A 19,323-nucleotide genomic window follows, 5' to 3' on the forward strand; every position below is an offset into this window, starting at 1 on the left:
TAAAAACTCTGAAAACTGGACTTCCTGAAAACTGGAATTCCCTGAAAAACAGACTTTTGGTCAATTCAGGGCAGAGTCTGGTTTTCAGAGGATTCCTGGAGTATTCAGAACGTTCGGTTTTCAGGTTTTTTACTGTATTTAAAGTTTATGTTATTTATGTAAATGAGTCTGGTCAGACTAAACAAATACATGTATAAAGACTTACATGACCAAACTAGTGGACTTATAGACAATTCATTATCGCTTATAGCAATCAAAGTATCAATTTGACAATATTGATTTCAAACATTTAACTGTTAAAATTTTGTGACAGAAAGCTTACCCTTAAACCTTCTGCTGAAATTTTGTGTCAATCATTGGCTAATTGGCTCCTGGTATATATTATGGGAATTAATGGATATTAAGCTGATATGTCACTACTAAAGTGCAAAATAAAACTTTTCTTGTTTTAGGAGGTGTTTATGGCATGTAAAATTATACTTAGGCCAGTTAGGGTTATTGTTTGGAACATGTTTTCCTAATTAAGACATACTAGAAACAATACTTTATGTGAGGTGATGTTGATCAAATTTTCTCCAGTTATTTCAATGCATTGTAGGCTTTAAGATCAATAAATCAGAGGACATGGTCTATGGCTTTAGTTATTGATGTACATAATCTCAGTTTTTTACTGTAAATATATTGCTGAAATAGTCCCTAATTTCCAGACTTCAGAGGCACATTCTATTATTTGATTTTAAAAAAAAAATCTTCACCATGATGACAATGTCAGCATGTCATGAATTGTTGCAACATGTATAGTCTAAAGGTCAAGGTCACATTTAGAAGTTGAAGGTCAGATTATAAGGTCACAATTGTAGGGAAAATGCCACATATTGGTCATAAACACAGGTTGTCAGGATAATATTTCTGTTGTCAAAGGTTGTTTTTTTGGTGGGGGGAGGGGGATGTGGGGGGACATAATTGATACAAAAATATTCACCATGGTGAAATTGTGTAAACATAGAGGTCTATTGTCAATATTATTGTCTAGTTTATGAAACCTTTGTTGTCAAGGTATATGAATGTAGAAGCTGCATATATTGTTGTAGGTATTGAGAGAAAGTTGACACACCTGTGACAATGTTGCATCATAGACATGTACACAATATTGCTGGTGTTGTGACATCAAAGTAAAACTCCTTCTTCAGAACCGTGCCAGTTTATCAAAGTAATAATAGAATCACTAGCAATATCTTTTTTAGAACCCCCAAGTTCTTTAGGTGACAAATTGTTTGAAGTGTTAAGTTAATTAAGTCAGTGTTATTGAGCTATCAATCTAATTACAAGGAACTTGTTTTTTTGAAGAACAATTTAAGTTATTTTATAGGCATTTTATTGGCATAGGTGATTTACTTTCTGCAGTTAATCAGTATCAGTTGTGTTTCACCACACATAATAAAATGAATTAAGTAAAAGAAGATTCTAATTAGAGCTATTTTATGCATAAGTGTACAAATATCATTTCAGCGTTTAAAATGAAGAATTTGAGGAAAAGATAGTTACATAAGCAAACTTATTTCACAGTGACAATTATTGGTCTCGGGTCACTGTTGTAATCTTTGAGAGAAAACTAATTTTGTTGTGTAATAAAACAGTTCAGTTACTCGACATGCTGTATTTCTTCTTAGAATGAAGTAGAGACATGGGATGATGAAAATATATTAGATATTGTCACTTTAACTCTCCATGTGTCATTGGTCTTCATTGTGAATGGCAGTTTTAAATTCACAAGTATTGCATATTCATTTACGTTCCTGAAATGGAAAACGCCAATTTTGTGAAAGATATTGTTTTCTTTTCCTTATTTATATCCATCATTATTTCTTGTCCTTTTGTGACGTTCATCTAGTTGTTACTATAGCAACTGTATTCAAAGAAAAATAGCAATTGTCACATTAAATTCCCAGCAAATTATGTCATATATCAAAGAAAATTGATATTTCAAACTGTTGAACTGCTTTTTAGAAGCATCCAGTTTTGTCTTGAGAATAATCTTCTTCATGCATGGAATGCTTTAAGTATTATTTGGTACAAATAAGAGATTTTAATGTAACTCTCCAGAGTATGGGGGTGTGTCACACACCAAATGCAGGTCTTAGAGGTCAAAGGTAAAATGAAAATGTGTATATGGACAATTTGATAGTCTTGAGGGATATAAATATCAAAAATGTTCGCAATCATGAGAATGAATCTTGCCATTAATATATACAAGGTCGAGGCCATCAGAATAGATGAAATGTCCAGATTTTATGAAGCATATCTTCCACATGTATGATGAATTTAAGAATTACTTGATACAAATGTTCTTCACCATGAGACATAGTGTTGCTAGGTTACAAAGGTCAGAATTCGAACAGGACACAAAATCAATGTTAACCATCAGGAGACATAGCATACATGAATCAGGTCTGTAGGTCAAAGGTCAAGGCCACACTTGCCATACAGAAACTTCTTCATACAATGACAGATTACTAATTTACTTGGCACAAATGTTCAGCACTTATTAGGCATAGTAAGTTCCCTCTGTCCAAGGCCACATGCAAAGGGCCAATGTCAGGTAAGAAAATGAGAATATGAGTATTGATCATGAATTGTGAGAATTTAAATTAATGCATATGTGACAGGCATACTTGGTAACTTCTCTGACAGAAGAAATGGTGTTGGAATGGCATGAGTTTGTCTTCAGTCAAGATAATTGACAAAGATGTTAGATCTCAATGGTATATTAAAATAAGCAATCTTAGTTCAGTAAGAAGCTAGTATCAGAATAACCATCCTGTAGATTACGTTTTAGCTCGACTGTTTGATAAGAATAAGTAGAGCTATTCTAGTCACCCGAGCGTCGGCATCTGTAGACAGGAGGAAGTAATTCTATCAAGCATTTTGACAGAGTTATGCCCCTTTTTCGACTTAGAATTTACATTTAAGTTTGCTTACCACCTCAGATATTTTCATATTTCATTGACATCTGGCTTTGAAACAAGTTGAATTTTATACACTACTTTGTGAGCATAAGAGGACACCTTCCATGGATATAAAACAATTTGGCCCTTTTGTGAACTTTTACATTATCAAGGCTCTTTTACTATCAAGCACTTAGAATAATCGAGTGTGCTGTCCTACTTACAACTCTTGTTTTGTTTGTTTTAACAGTAAAGTTTTGTTTCTTTATTTTCGCAAATGCTTTAAACTAAATTAGTTTTTAAAAAAAAAAATCCCAAAAAACTTAGGAGAGTTCGGAAAGGATAGCCTCTTAAAATTTCTATTTGATTGATTTACATGTTACTGGAGTCTGAATTTTCCGATCTAAACTGTCAGAAAGTTGAAGTGTTAGAGCTGGATAAACATTTGTACAGTCTCGAAGGCTGATCGTTTTGTCACGTAGGTCAATAATCAGGAAGATATATAGGGAAACAATCAATTTTTCCAGTCCATGTCGCTGCCCACTGATCAACATACTGTGTCATTGTTAAATCTTTATACAGCAGTGTTAATTTGTTCACTCCAAAACCAAAATAATTATAGACTCTTTAGAGGGCAGTCTTGTAAAGCTATTTATCAATCATTCTTAATTCATATTTAATTTTATGATTGTATTTCATAACAAGTTTTGTTTGTTATTCTGTCTGCTTCATTAATGTGCAAATTTTACTTACACAAATTGCTCTACTGGGAAGCAGATAAAAAAATATGTCAAAAATTTTAATTTAATTGGTAGGTATATGTTAGAAATAGAAGTTTTTATATTATTAACTTGTCTTTTTTTACTATAATATTTTTTGTTAAATCAAGCCTAGTATTTCATAATTACTTTTGAAGTCTGATAAGTCATTTTCATAATATTAAACAGAAAAATATCTGAAATACTAAGAAGCTTTTCATTGCCAGTGGTACCTGTATCTATACAATGTAATACAATGTATATACTTTGTGTTTGTATAAATTAATTACAGTTTGTATTAATTTTAGAGATTCCCTAAAAACAAAGCAGAAGACAGGAGTTGATTTAATAACATACTGTGTATAATGAAAGATTATGATTTGGTTTTCAATCAAGAATTTGTTAATAATGAGCTATTTTGGGCCCATGTTAAACTGTATGTTTTGAGCACATTAATTTTTGTGATTTGGAAGGTAGGAAAAGCTTCAAGAAATGTATAAAATTGAGCTTCGCAAGTAATCTATAGCTATGCTTTGCCAACCTGTCCCATAGTTCAAAGAATTGATTTTGGATTAAAGACAAATATTTCCTGATTAAGGAATACAGGGTTAGAAAGAATAAGGAAAAAAAAAATCATTGCATGTGGTTCCATTATGCTGATGAAAATGATAAAACTAAGCCCATATCAATACCCATGGGTGATTTTAACTTACAGATTGAGGCATTGTGTTTCTTGGGGAAGGGATATGCATGTCATTAAGATTGGGATTTATTGTGAAATTCATTCATTAAAGTTTGACTTTAGACCAAGATTCCTTTGAAATAGAAACAAGAAAATTGTCTACAGTACAAATAAAACTGACTTTTCATTGTCTATGGTTATTCAGGAGGCTGTGATTATTTGATTGGGTGAGTGGGTGAGTGATTGATTGAGTGATTGATTGGAGATAGGTGTTTTTATCATTAACAGTTGTCTGTATTAGACAATTGGCATTTCATAATGTAGAATTAGTGTGATTATTATTAAGGGGTGTCTTATTACACACAGGGAATTAATAGTATATCTTTTAAATGGGTGTCTGTCAAAAAAAAGAAAAATTGGAATTTAAAGATTACAGATAGTTATAACATATATAATTATAATTAAAGCTGGGGTAAATATCATGCAATAGGATAAGCAAGCTTACTGATAGAGGTTTAACATCATTATACCCCAACACACAAAGTTTTAGGGGGGTATTATAGGAGCCCGCTTGACAGTCGGTCTGTCCGTCCAGCAGTCAGTGTGATGGTTTCACAACTAGTTAGGAACCCCTACGGTCAACATCCTTTCCATCCTCTTGAATGGAGTATAACAGAATATAGGAGTTAGTATTATAACTTAAGCTTTTGATACAATGTATAACATTCAATAAAATTCTACATGATATAATCTGTATTAATGTAAATTATTGTATATTTTAGGAGTGAGTCCCTGTGTTCTCTGTTTTCGAGTGAAGTTTTATCCTGAAGATCCCATGAAGTTACATGAAGAGATTACAAGGTAATGTTTTCATTAAAATAATGTGAGGTGCACTGTAGCTTAAGGCTGTGTTTTTGTCCAGTTAAATGTCAAAGATGGGAATATTTTTTTGTGTTTCATCTATGGTTTTGTCATTTTGTTATGAATACTGAAATTACATTGTACACTAATATGTTAACCCTTATTAATTGATGTTTTGTGAGCAAGTAATAGATGTATACCCATAGCTAGAAGGTCTGAAGGTCACACAGTGGCAAAGACTTGGCTCTATACTGGTGTACCCATAGCTAGAAGGTCAAGGTCACACAGTGGCAAAGACTTGGCTCTATACTGGTGTACCCATAGCTAGAAGGTCAAGGTCACACAGTGGCAAAGACTTGGCTCTATACTGGTGTACCCATAGCTAGAAGGTCAAGGTCACACAGTGGCAAAGACTTGGCTCTATACTGGTGTACCCATAGCTAGAAGGTCAAGGTCACACAGTGGCAAAGACTTGGCTCTATACTGGTGTACCCATAGCTAGAAGGTCAAGGTCACACAGTGGCAAAGACTTGGCTCTATACTGGTATACCCATAGCTAGAAGGTCAAGGTCACACAGTGGCAAAGACTTGGCTCTATACTGGTATACCCATAGCTAGAAGGTCAAGGTCACACAGTGGCAAAGACTTGGCTTTATACTGGTGGTAATGATCTGTTTATTTTGATTAAATCACTCAAAAGATTACAAAACCTGTTCTTAGAATTCTTTAGAAGAGTTACATTGGTGCAATTCAAATCATCTTTAACTTAATTATGGTCCATGAAATTTGAATAAGTAAGTACTTTCTACTTTCCTGCCAAGTTTATATTTATTTGTCTGGCTTAGCAATTAGCATTTATAATTATTTTCTCCCTTCAAACTTTTCTCAAGATTTAAAGAGTGCACTCTCTTATATTTAAAGTCTGCTTACTTTGAATTTTTACTTATGGTAATTTATACAGTCAATAATACAAAGGAATCAATTAAAGCAAAATTGTCTGGAAAGAAGTTTTAGAATGAATATGATTTGAAAATCTGTAGGTGTGTAACTTTATAGTTCTGTTCTTCTCAGGTATAAATGAAAGTGTTTATCTAGAATGATAACAATTCATTGGTTTGATCCAATATGTTTGATTTTGAAATTGTTCTACTTTTGAGTTTTGAAATGTTCCATTATAATGTGATGGTTTTGGAAATGTTCCTTTTAAGTCATGAGTGTTTTGAAAAATGTTTTTATTAGTCTGAGGGTTTTGAAAAATGTTCTTTTCCAGTTTGAGCCTTTTTAATGTGATTTTAATGTATTAACATTGTGATGCCACATCACAGAATCTCTTTCAGACTGCACAAATATGCATGTTGACCTGGCTCTATAATTTTATCAAAGAGCTTGTCATGTTAGCTAATAGCACTCAAAGGGTAAAAACAAAGTGATCCCTTGGAAGCATTAATCACAACAAAATAACATAAGAATTGCAGACTCGGTTTGATTGAGTCTGTACATGAGGGATAATGAATAAGTGCAACATCCCTCACGCCCCCTAGCACCGGCTTGAGCGGTACTCAATTCTCAACACTTTATAGTGTTGGCATCAATGATCCCGAAGGACCAGAAAATATAACAACACTGAAGTGAAGTACGGGGCAACTTTTTACGGCTGCCACACAGCACTTGACACCTGCTGTTGTGAAGTACAAAATTCTGGAACAAAGTGATCCCTCGGAAGCATTAATCACAACAAAATAACATAAGAATTGCAGACTCGGTTTGATTGAGTCTGTACATGAGGGATAATGAATAAGTGCAACATCCCTCACGCCCCCTAGCACCGGCTTGAGCGGTACTCAATTCACAACACTTTATAGTGTTGGCATCAATGATCCTGAAGGACCAGAAAATATAACAACACTGAAGTGAAGTACGGGGCAACTTTTTACAGCTGCAACTAAGTATACATTTGTATTTATATATGTATTTTATTTCTGGTTATAGGTACTATCTGTTCCTCCAGTTGAGAAGAGATCTGCACCATGGGAGACTACTCTGTTCACCTCAAGATGCCAACCTTCTTGCAGCATACATCATACAGTGTAAATATATACCTACTTTTCCTTAAAAAGCAAAATATGTTTAATCATTTCTGAAATTTCAATGACATTTAAGCACTTGCTTATAATTGCAGTTTTGAAATTGACAGTTTCTGTGATGCAAATGTAGTTTATATGCTGCAGACACAACATCAAGAACATATTATTTGCCCTTTACTTTTGAGTTTCAATGTATCAATAAACATTTAGCAGATCAGAGAATTCTGTTTGAAATGATGTGGTGGTGGTGGTGTTGGTAGTTTTCACTCGAGATCATGGCAGTAAGCCGCATTTAATTTACCAGAGCACAGTATAGCCACCACACTGTTCCTTGGCAGTTTGTCAAGCAGTTTACCAGTACTAGTTGCTTTCCTTTTCACAAGGAACTGATATTACTTCTGTACATGCCAGAGCATAGGTACAGTGCGAATAACAGAAGAAAGGATTTCATTGTCAATCACAATGAAAGTGACCTGCACTGTTCAGGAATCGAACCTGGGTCCCCGATTCACCGTCCAACATTCTACCGGATGGCTCTTTTGAAATGATGTGATATCCCATATGTTTTTATACAGCTGAAGTAGGTGACTATGACCCCCAAGACCATCCGCCTGGTTATGTTGCAGAGTTTAAAATGTTACCTGGCCAGAACATACAACAAGAACAACAGATACATGACCTTCATAAAACACTCTCGTAAGTTTTTATATTATACGTAAGTTATATAATTATATGCCTGTTTGTGCCTTGAATTAATGCACAGAACGGCACCTGAGGTCTTCCTCCACCAGTTTAACTGGAGAGTTGCCATATGACCTTAGTTGTGTTGGTGCGATGATGAATTCTTTGAATATGTTGAATACCTTTAGGCTCCTTACGTAGTAATGAGACTTGAATGATACAGGTTTTGGTCTTTTCATTATTCAGCTATCTTAATTTATTTGGTCAGTTCATTCATTTTCCAATGTTGAATGTATTTTAGGAAACTGCTGTTTGAGTGTACCAGGACCTAAATAAAACAACCATTGCATCAAAGTCTGACCAGGCTCTATACTGTTTACAAAACCAACTTGGAATTTTTATTCCAAAATCAATAAAAGACCAAAATTTCTCTAATTGCTGAAGCTGAACATGTCTTGTTTGAAATTCAGCCAGAGAAGGGCTTGATTGGTTGGCCGCTGCTATGTTAAGAACATTGTGTATATAAGAGAAAACTGTATAATTATATAAAATTTCTTACATGGACATTTATGGAGAGAGATTTTTGATCAAGACATTTCCTTTAAAAGTATTTCCTTCTCTCTTATCCATAGATACACTACAGATGTATTTCTTCCATTTAAAGTCCTACTTTTGTCTGATATTTGAATGAATTTTCCCTCTAAAAATGAAACAGACGCATCAAAATGAAGAATCAGTTTCAAACATATTTATGCTGTATGCCAAACTATGGAAAATTCTGATATCTTAAGCTGCAAATGAAATTGTTAGGAATGTGTGATTGACATTTAAAAGAACCATGCCACATTGCAGCATCTCCTAAATGAGGTGATTCTTGGGCAAAAAATTTGCATAAAATTTGACAGAAATTACATCTGGTGGAAGACATGTTGTCAGCATTTGATGACATGGTCTAGTATTTTATGTTTAATCCTATAAAATTGTTTTTATTAGCCACAGTGGCTGCCAGTTTTATGAATAAAATGATTTTGCTACTAGAGTAGTTAAAATTTTGTAGGATTTCATAATTATGTAGGTATTTTAGAATTATTTTAAATTTTCAACTACAAACTTCTGCCTTAATTAACAAACTCAAAGCAACTAAATGGAACTTCTATACTCTCCTGGCAACAGTAAATTTTGGAAAGTTGTTTAATCACACACCTGTGCCACTTTTGTGACCCAGTCAAAACAGTATTGCACGGCTGTCCATGTATTTTTACGTGACAAAAATGATGTGACGTCATTTGAGTAATACAAACATAGTGTAAAATGGGCTAAGTGTTAGTAATTCACAATAAGTGCTTCCATAAAACAGCAATTCTTCTTCTCTGTAAAACAGTTCTTATTTTGGATATGTGATCAATAGAATATTCAATACTAAATTTATGGAACTCGTTGATTATAAGTTTAGTATTGAAACCACACTCATTCAGTATCCTCTATATATTACCTAATTTGTTACAGTATTTCCTTAAGATATCATACTCCACACTGAAAAACGAGGTTTTTTTTTGTAGTTTTATATTTTGCCTAGCAACACAAAAGAATACAAATGTAGGATTCAGGAGTGTATAGAAGATAAATTGAAACATATGGTTTTGTTTTTAAACTTTTTTTAAATTTTCTTGTGGAATATTTAAAACAAACTCCCATATCACACACCACATTGAAAAACAAGAAGGTTTTTTGTTTTTTTTGGTATTATATATTTTGCCTAGCAACACGAAAGAATACAAATGTAGGATTAGGGAGCATATAGAAGACTGATAGTTCAGCTGTATCTGACAGATACTAGGATCATACAAATCTCGTCATTGATTCTATTAACTCAAACATTTGCATAATTTCTCACAGATGAATCTTACAGATCAATTCTGTATCATCTAGCTTTAATATTTGTGCGTGAGCATGTGTGATTGCTATATATATTTATATAAAAACCATTCATTGCTCTGTATAGAATCAATTAATTCTCTGATTTATTTCTATTTTCATCATATTATGAAACAACGTTAATTTCTGCTGTTTGTCAATAGCTGCTATCTTAAAGTTGTTAAATATAGTAAATTAGAATCAGCTTTAGTTATAATTTTTTAGATGTTTTTGAGGGCTTCTTGCGAGTCATTTACTCCTGATTTTGGCTTGTGACTTCCAAAATATAACCGTTTTCCTTCTTTACCTTTATAATGTAACTTCCAATGTCAGACAATTTGCAGTTTCTGGATTTTAATGGAAGCCTGCTTTTTTTCCACTTATATACTTTGCTATAGTTTAGATTATTTGTCAACATGTTTCTGGTCTGACCTTTTGGCATTTAATTTCTAGTAAGATTTGAACCTTAATTTTAAAACAACCAAGCAAAAACTCTTATAAGTACTGACATTTTATGTGGAATTGTGTCTTTAATTACAGTTGCTTTTAATTAATTTTACAAAAATGTTTAAACCACTAAGTTAACATTGATAAAATGCAACAATAGACTTGGTATTCAATCACATATGAAAATGTAGTTCCAACAGTATTCAATCACATATGAAAATGTAGTTCCAACAGTATTCAATCACATATGAAAATGAAGTTCCAACAGTATTCAATCACATATGAAAATGTAGTTCCAACAGTATTCAATCACATATGAAAATGTAGTTCCAACAGTTTTCAATCACATATGAAAATGTAGTTCCAACAGTTTTCAATCACATATGAAAATGTAGTTCCAACAGTATTCAATCACATATGAAAATGAAGTTCCAACAGTATTCACTCACATATGAAAATGAAGTTCCAACAGTATTCACTCACATATGAAAATGAAGTTCCAACAGTATTCACTCACATATGAAAATGTAGTTCCAACAGTATTCAATCACATATGAAAATGAAGTTCCAACAGTATTCAATCACATATGAAAATGTAGTTCCAACAGTATTCAATCACATATGAAAATGTAGTTCCAACAGTATTCAATCACATATGAAAATGAAGTTCCAACAGTATTCAATCACATATGAAAATGTAGTTCCAACAGTATTCAATCACATATGAAAATGAAGTTCCAACAGTATTCAATCACATATGAAAATGTAGTTCCAACAGTATTCAATCACATATGAAAATGAAGTTCGAACAGTATTCACTCACATATGAAAATGTAGTTCCAACAGTATTCAATCACATATGAAAATGTAGTTCCAACAGTATTCAATCACATATGAAAATGTAGTTCCAACAGTATTCAATCACATATGAAAATGAAGTTCCAACAGTATTCAATCACATATGAAAATGTAGTTCCAACAGTATTCAATCACATATGAAAATGAAGTTCCAACAGTATTCAATCACATATGAAAATGAAGTTCCAACAGTATTCAATCACATATGAAAATGTAGTTCCAACAGTATTCAATCACATATGAAAATGAAGTTCCAACAGTATTCAATCACATATGAAAATGTAGTTCCAACAGTATTCAATCACATATGAAAATGAAGTTCCAACAGTATTCAATCACATATGAAAATGTTGTTCCAACATAAATCTAGCTACTTCAGAGGTTGTTTTGCTCTTTATTGATCTTAAATATTTTTATTGTTTATGTAGATTTAATTCTTTATTATTTTAGTGGTCAAGTACCTGCAGAAGCCGAGGCAAACTTCCTCAAGAAAGCTGCCTCCCTGGATACATATGGTGTGGACCCACATAGGGTCAAGGTCAGTATATCAATATATCAGTACAGAGATTTACCAACAGGTCATGTAGTGTTAAAATGGTATGATTTCTAAAATGAAAGCGCAGCAGACAAGCTAGGTAATTGATGTTATTTAACAAGACAACTATCAGATAATCATGGGTTGTCCATGGTGGAGTGGTTAATGTTGTTGATTTCAAACCAAATTGCCCCTCATGGCTGTGGGTACTTATCCTGACAGAGACTTTAGATTCTTTCATGTAAGAAAGCTATCTAGCCTATAAAAGGAACATCGGTGGTTCTACACAGGTGCTCGTTTGTGTCTAAAATAATGCACAGAGGGGCACATGAGGTCTTCCTTCACCAGTAAAGCTGGAAATTAGCTATATGACCTATATTTTGTTGGTTTGACATGAAAGCTAACAACAAAAAGATAGTCATTGATATTGAATCCAGGACAATAATAAAAGGCTACTTTTAATTCAAAACAAGACTAAGCCAAGTTTTACAAAATTGCTAATTGAGACATATGTATATTGCTAATTGAGACATGTGTATTGCTAATTGAGACATGTGTATTGCTAATTGAGACATGTGTATATTGCTAATTGAGACATATGTATATTGCTAATTGAGACATGTGTATTTCTAATTGAGACATGTGTATATTGCTAATTGAGACATATGTATATTGCTAATTGAGACATATGTATATTGCTAATTGAGACATGTGTATTGCTAATTGAGACATGTGTATTGCTAATTGAGACATGTGTATTGCTAATTGAGACATGTGTATATTGCTAATTGAGACATGTGTATTGCTAATTGAGACATGTGTATATTGCTAATTGAGACATGTGTATATTGCTAATTGAGACATGTGTATTGCTAATTGAGACATGTGTATTGCTAATTGAGACATGTGTATATTGCTAATTGAGACATGTGTGTATTGCTAATTGAGACATGTGTATTGCTAATTGAGACATGTGTATTGCTAATTGAGACATATGTATATTGCTAATTGAGACATGTGTATTGCTAATTGAGACATGTGTATATTGCTAATTGAGACATGTGTATTGCTAATTGAGACATATGTATATTGCTAATTGAGACATGTGTATTGCTAATTGAGACATGTGTATATTGCTAATTGAGACATGTGTATATTTCTAATTGAGACATGTGTATATTGCTAATTGAGACATGTGTATTGCTAATTGAGACATATGTATATTGCTAATTGAGACATGTGTATTGCTAATTGAGACATGTGTATATTTCTAATTGAGACATATGTATATTGCTAATTGAGATATGTGTATTGCTAATTGAGACATGTGTATTGCTAATTGAGACATATGTATATTGCTAATTGAGACATGTGTATTGCTAATTGAGACATGTGTATATTGCTAATTGAGACATGTGTATTGCTAATTGAGACATGTGTATTGCTAATTGAGACATGTGTATTGCTAATTGAGACATGTATATTGCTAATTGAGACATGTGTATTGCTAATTGAGACATGTGTATTGCTAATTGAGACATGTGTATATTGCTAATTGAGACATGTGTATTGCTAATTGAGACATATGTATATTGCTAATTGAGACATGTGTATTGCTAATTGAGACATGTGTATATTGCTAATTGAGACATGTGTATATTGCTAATTGAGACATATGTATATTGCTAATTGAGACATGTGTATTGCTAATTGAGACATGTGTATATTGCTAATTGAGACATGTGTATTGCTAATTGAGACATGTGTATTGCTAATTGAGACATATGTATATTGCTAATTGAGACATGTGTATTGCTAATTGAGACATGTGTATTGCTAATTGAGACATGTGTATTGCTAATTGAGACATGTGTATATTGCTAATTGAGACATGTGTATTGCTAATTGAGACATGTATATTGCTAATTGAGACATGTGTATTGCTAATTGAGACATGTGTATTGCTAATTGAGACATGTGTATATTGCTAATTGAGACATGTGTATTGCTAATTGAGACATGTGTATTGCTAATTGAGACATATGTATATTGCTAATTGAGACATGTGTGTATTGCTAATTGAGACATGTGTATTGCTAATTGAGACATGTGTATTGCTAATTGAGACATGTGTATTGCTAATTGAGACATGTGTATTGCTAATTGAGACATATGTATATTGCTAATTGAGACATGTGTATATTGCTAATTGAGACATGTGTGTTGCTAATTGAGACATGTGTATTGCTAATTGAGACATGTGTGTATTGCTAATTGAGACATGTGTGTATTGCTAATTGAGACATGTGTATATTGCTAATTGAGACATGTGTATATTGCTAATTGAGACATGTGTGTATTGCTAATTGAGACATGTGTATATTGCTAATTGAGACATGTGTGTATTGCTAATTGAGACATGTGTATATTGCTAATTGAGACATGTGTATATTGCTAATTGAGACATGTGTATATTGCTAATTGAGACATGTGTATTGCTAACTGACACATGTGTATATACTTGTTTCAGGATCAGAAGGGCAGCCAGATGTATTTAGGTGTGACACATCAGGGTATCATGACTTTTAGTGGTAGTAAGCGTACACACAATTATAAATGGTAAATATATTACATGTATAATATTTTATTACATGCTTTTCGGTGGTTTATAGAAATATACCAGTGAAATAAAAACTGATAATTCACTGTTTTAAACAGTGAAATTATCAATTTGATAATTTCACTGTTTTGAATATTTGAGCCCGGTACGTTGTTTCAGTGAAATACAAGCGTTCACAATAATGGAAACCAACTTAATGACGTGACGTCGTAAATGACGTCACGTTGTATTATTATTTGGCGCGCTTTTCATTCAGTATTAGGTTAAATGTCTTTTTAAAACGTTTCTTTGCATATAATAAAAAGAAAATTTGTTTAGTTTAGTGTAAGATCAAAATATATTTCACCTCGTGAACACCAAAAGTTCATATTTCACTCGTGGCTGCGCCACTCGTGAAATATACCTTTTGGTGCTCACTCGGTGAAATATATTTCGATCTTACACTGAACTAAACAAATATCCTCTATGTAATTATGCCCCCATTTCGAAGAAAAGGGGGTATATTGCTTTGCACTTGTCGGTCCGTAGACCAAATGGTTTCCGAGTGATAACTAAGAACCCTTAGGCCTAGGAACTTCAAACTTGGTATGGTGATTGGTCATGACCAGTAGATGACCCCTATTGATTTTGGGGTCAAGGGGTCAAAGGTCAAGGTCACATTGACCTTGTAAGCAAAAACGGTTTCCGATCAATAACAAAAGAACCTTAAGGCCTAGGAACTTCAAACTTGGTATGGTGATTGGTCATGATCAGTAGATGACCCCTATTGATTTTGGGGTCAAGGGGTCAAAGGTCAAGGTCACATTGACCTCTTGGGTAAAAACGGTTTCCGAGTGATAACTAAAGAACCCTTAGGCCTAGAAACTTCAAACTTGGTATGGTGATTGGTCATGACCAGTAAATGACCCCTATTGATTTTGGGGTCAAGGGGTCAAAGGTCAAGGTCACATTGACCTTGTAAGCAAAAATGGTTTCCCGTCAATAACTAAAGAACCTTAAGGCCTAAGAACTTCAAACTTGGTATGGTGATTGGTCATGATCAGTAGATGACCCCTATTGATTTTGGGGTCAAGGGGTCAAAGGTCAAGGTCACATTGACCTTGTAAACAAAAACAGTTTCCGATCAATAACTAAAGAACCTTAAGGCCTAGGAACTTCAAACTTGGTATGGTGATTGGTCATGATCAGTAGATGACCCCTATTGATTTTGGGGTCAGGGGGTCAAAGGTCTAGGTCACATTGACCTCTTGGGTAAAAACGGTTTCCGATCAATAACAAAAGAACCCTTTGGCCTAGGAACTTGAAACTTGGTATGGTGATTGGTTATGACCGATCAGATGACCCCTATTGATTTTGGGTTAAGGGGTCAAAGGTCAAGGTCACATTGTACTTGTAGGTAAAAAGGTTTCCGATCAATAACGAAAGAACCCTTAGGCCTAGGGACTTCAAACTTGATATGGTGATTGATCATGATCAGTAGATGACCCCTATTGATTTTGGGGTCAAGGGGTCATAGGTCAAGGTCACTTTGACCTCTTAGGTAAAAACGGTTTCCGATCAATAACTAAAGAACCCTTAGGCCTAGGAACTTCAAACTTGGTATGATGATTGGTTATGACCAGCAGATGACCCCTATTGATTTTGGAGTAAAGGGGTCAAAGGGCAAGGTCACATTGACCTTGTAGGTAAAAATGCTTTCCGATCAATAACTTAAGAACACTTAGGCCTAGGAACTTCAAACTTGGTATGGTGATTTGTCATGACCAGCAGATTACCCCTATTGATTTTGGGATCAAGGGGTCAAAGGTCAAGGTCACATTGACTTTGTAAGTAAAAACGGTTTCTGATCAATAACTAAAGAACGCTTCGGCCTAGGAACTTCAAACTTGGCATGGTGATTGGTCATGACCAGCAGATGACCCGTATTGATTTTGGGGTCAAAGGTCAAGGTCATATTGACCTTGTATGTTAAAACGGTTTCCAATCAATAATAAAAGAACCCTTAGGCCTAGGAACTTCAAACTTGGCATGGTGATTGGTCATGACCAGCAGATGACCCCTATTGATTTTGGGGTCAAAGGTCAAGGTCACATTGACCTTGTAGGTAAAAACGGTTTCTGATCAATTAACTAAAAAGGCTTAGGCCTAGGAACTTCAAACTTTGTATGATGATTGGTCGTGACCAGCAGATGACCCCTATTGAGTTTTGGGTCAAGGGGTCAAAGGTCAAGGTCATGACCAGTAGATACTTGATAACCCTTATTAATTGTTTGATCAATGGGTCAGAAGTCATGCATAATAACCTTATCACATGACTAATTGGCTGCTGATAGGGGGCATACATGTTTTACAAACATATCTTGTTGATTACTGTTTCTTATTATAAAAATAATTCTCCATATCTGTGCACAAGGAGATATAGAAGTAGCTGAGATGGTTTAATTTTCCCATTAATTTTAAACCTTTTTATGGAAAACCATACATAACACTTTAAAGTCAGGGCAAAATGACTGCTTCATGTGTGTCTTAACTTGTGGATTGAGGAAATCAAGTCTGGGAGGAGTGGTGCTATACGTTATACACCATTTGTTTCGAAAGAAAAAGAAAACAAGCTATTATGGTTGTTGCTTTGTCGTCATTGTTGTGCAAAAACGCTGATGATATGATGAATTCTGTATTACTAGTGTACTTATATGTATTATGAACTTTTTTTACAAAATATGTACCTTATATGGAAAGAAAAAACAAACTATTGTAACAATTGATTGCTTTTATTCGCTATGAGACAACGAGGATTTGGAAATGTCTGGACTGGTTATTTTTGTGTCAAATTTAATGTGTCTGTTATATGACTATTCCATGAATACATTACCAGAGTTGATTTGTTTAAATGTTTTGTAGGTTGATTTATTTTCCATTGTATTTCTGTTTACAGGACTCAGATTAAAAAGTTGGCCTTTGAAGGAAAGACATTTATAGCACATGTGAACATGAATGAGGTAAAGTTCACTTTTAGTCTAGACAATTTCTCTTAATTTGAAGAGTACATGTTTCTCTCCTTCTGACTGAAGAGTATTTCAAATATTTTAGTTGTACTTCTAGTATATTTTTACAGTATTTATTAAGATATATGAGGAAATGGCACCAAGATGATGGTGGTATGGGAAGCTTATATAATTATATAAGCTGGAAAAGATTGAATGTCAAATTCCTACAGTTAGATGCTGAATGTCTAAATGTTATCTGAGTCTTCAAAAAGATAATAAGAAATTAAGATTTAAAACATTGATTGTTAATATGTTTTACTAATTGACACTTTTAAGTTTACCAGGTCTGCACAAAGTTATATTAAATCAAATATTTCATAAAACAAGCCAAGATAAAATGAGTGTTTCATTATTTTGTAAATGATCAGTGTTCTTGAAACCTAATATACATAATTATTTGGAGAAAAGGGAAACTGGTTATCAAGTTAAACATTTATAATTTTCCTCCTATATCATTAGTCTTCAATTCTGGTAAGAGCTGCTCTATAGTTTTATTATCATTACCATATATAATCTATTAGCAAAGAAATAAAGGCATCAATTTAGCATTTCTAAAGTATGGGCTTAGAATGACAACATACAAGCATAATTGCATGGCTTAGAAACAAACTTTCTATTTATAGTCGTAAAAAGATGGAAGACTGCATTGTTCTAGATAATAAATTAAATATGTGAATGTTTTTTTGTTGTTTTTAGCTCACCTGTCACAAAGTGACAGGGTGAGCTTTTGTGATCGCTTTTCGTCCGGCGTCCGTCCGTCCGTCCGTCGTCCGTCGTCCGTCCGTAAACTTTTGCTTTAAATGACATCTCCTCATAAACCACTGAGCCAATTTCATCCAAACTTCACAGGAATGTTCCTTTGGTGGTCACCTTTAAAAATTGTTCAAATAATTTAATTCCATACAGAACTCTGGTTGCCATGGCAACCGAAAGAAAAATCTTTAAATATCTTCTTTTAAACAACCCTAAGAGCTAGAGCTTAGATATTTGGCATGAAACATCTTCTAATGAGTGTCTACCAAGTTTGTTCAAATAAAAGCCCTGGGGTCAAAATTGGCCCCGCCCCGGGGGGTCATTGATTTTCCCTATATGCATATAGTAAAAACTTAAAAAATCTTCTTTTAAAGAACTGTAAGAGCTAGAGCTTAGATATTTGGCATGAAACATCTTCTAGTGAATGTCTACCAAGTTTGTCCAAATAAAAACCCTGGGGTCAAAATTGGCCCCACCCCAGGGGGTCATTGATTTTTCCCTTTATGCATATAGTAAAAACTTAAAAAATCTTCTTTTAAAGAACCCAAAGAGCAAGAGCTAAGATATTTGGCATGAAACATCTTCTAGTGAGTGTCTACCAAGTTTGTTCAAATAAAAGCCCTGGGGTCAAAATTGGCCCCGCCCCGGGGGGTCATTGATTTTCCCTTTATGCATATAGTAAAAACTTAAAAAATCTTCTTTTAAAGTCTTGTAAGAGCTAGAGCTTAGATATTTGGCATGAAAACATCTTCTAGTGAATGTCTACCAAGTTTTGTTCAAATAAAAACCCTGGGGTCAAAATTGGCCCCGCCCCAGGGGGTCATTGATTTTTCCCTTTATGCATATAGTAAAAACTTAAAAAAAATCTTCTTTTAAAGAACCAAAGAGCAAGAGCTAAGATATTTGGCATGAAAACATCTTCTAGTGAGTGTCTACCAAGTTTGTTCAAATAAAAGCCCTGGGTCAAAATTGGCCCCGCCCCGGGGGGTCATTGATTTTCCCTTTATGCATATAGTAAAAACTTAAAAAATCTTCTTTTAAAGAACCCAAAGAGCTAGAGCTAAGATATTTAGCTGCATGAAACATGTTCTAATGGGTGTCTACCAAGTATGTTTCAAATAAAAGCCCTGGGGTCAAA

General features: G+C 33.8%; 1 protein-coding gene across 1 annotated transcript in view; it reads left to right on the forward strand.

Moving 5' to 3' along the window:
• The window catches only part of LOC132754509 (FERM domain-containing protein 5-like), a 106,311-nt gene that overhangs the window by 57,663 nt on the left and 29,325 nt on the right, over nucleotides 1-19,323 (forward strand). The window contains exons 4-9 of the mRNA XM_060745152.1: nucleotides 5,168-5,246; nucleotides 7,236-7,333; nucleotides 7,906-8,026; nucleotides 11,681-11,768; nucleotides 14,296-14,384; nucleotides 17,321-17,384. Coding sequence (XP_060601135.1) covers nucleotides 5,168-5,246; nucleotides 7,236-7,333; nucleotides 7,906-8,026; nucleotides 11,681-11,768; nucleotides 14,296-14,384; nucleotides 17,321-17,384 — 539 coding nt within the window. The remainder of the gene's footprint in view (nucleotides 1-5,167; nucleotides 5,247-7,235; nucleotides 7,334-7,905; nucleotides 8,027-11,680; nucleotides 11,769-14,295; nucleotides 14,385-17,320; nucleotides 17,385-19,323) is intronic.

Source organism: Ruditapes philippinarum, unplaced genomic scaffold (genome assembly GCF_026571515.1).
Source record: "Ruditapes philippinarum isolate M1 unplaced genomic scaffold, ASM2657151v2 ctg134_1_1_1_1, whole genome shotgun sequence".
Lineage (NCBI taxonomy): Eukaryota > Metazoa > Mollusca > Bivalvia > Venerida > Veneridae > Ruditapes > Ruditapes philippinarum.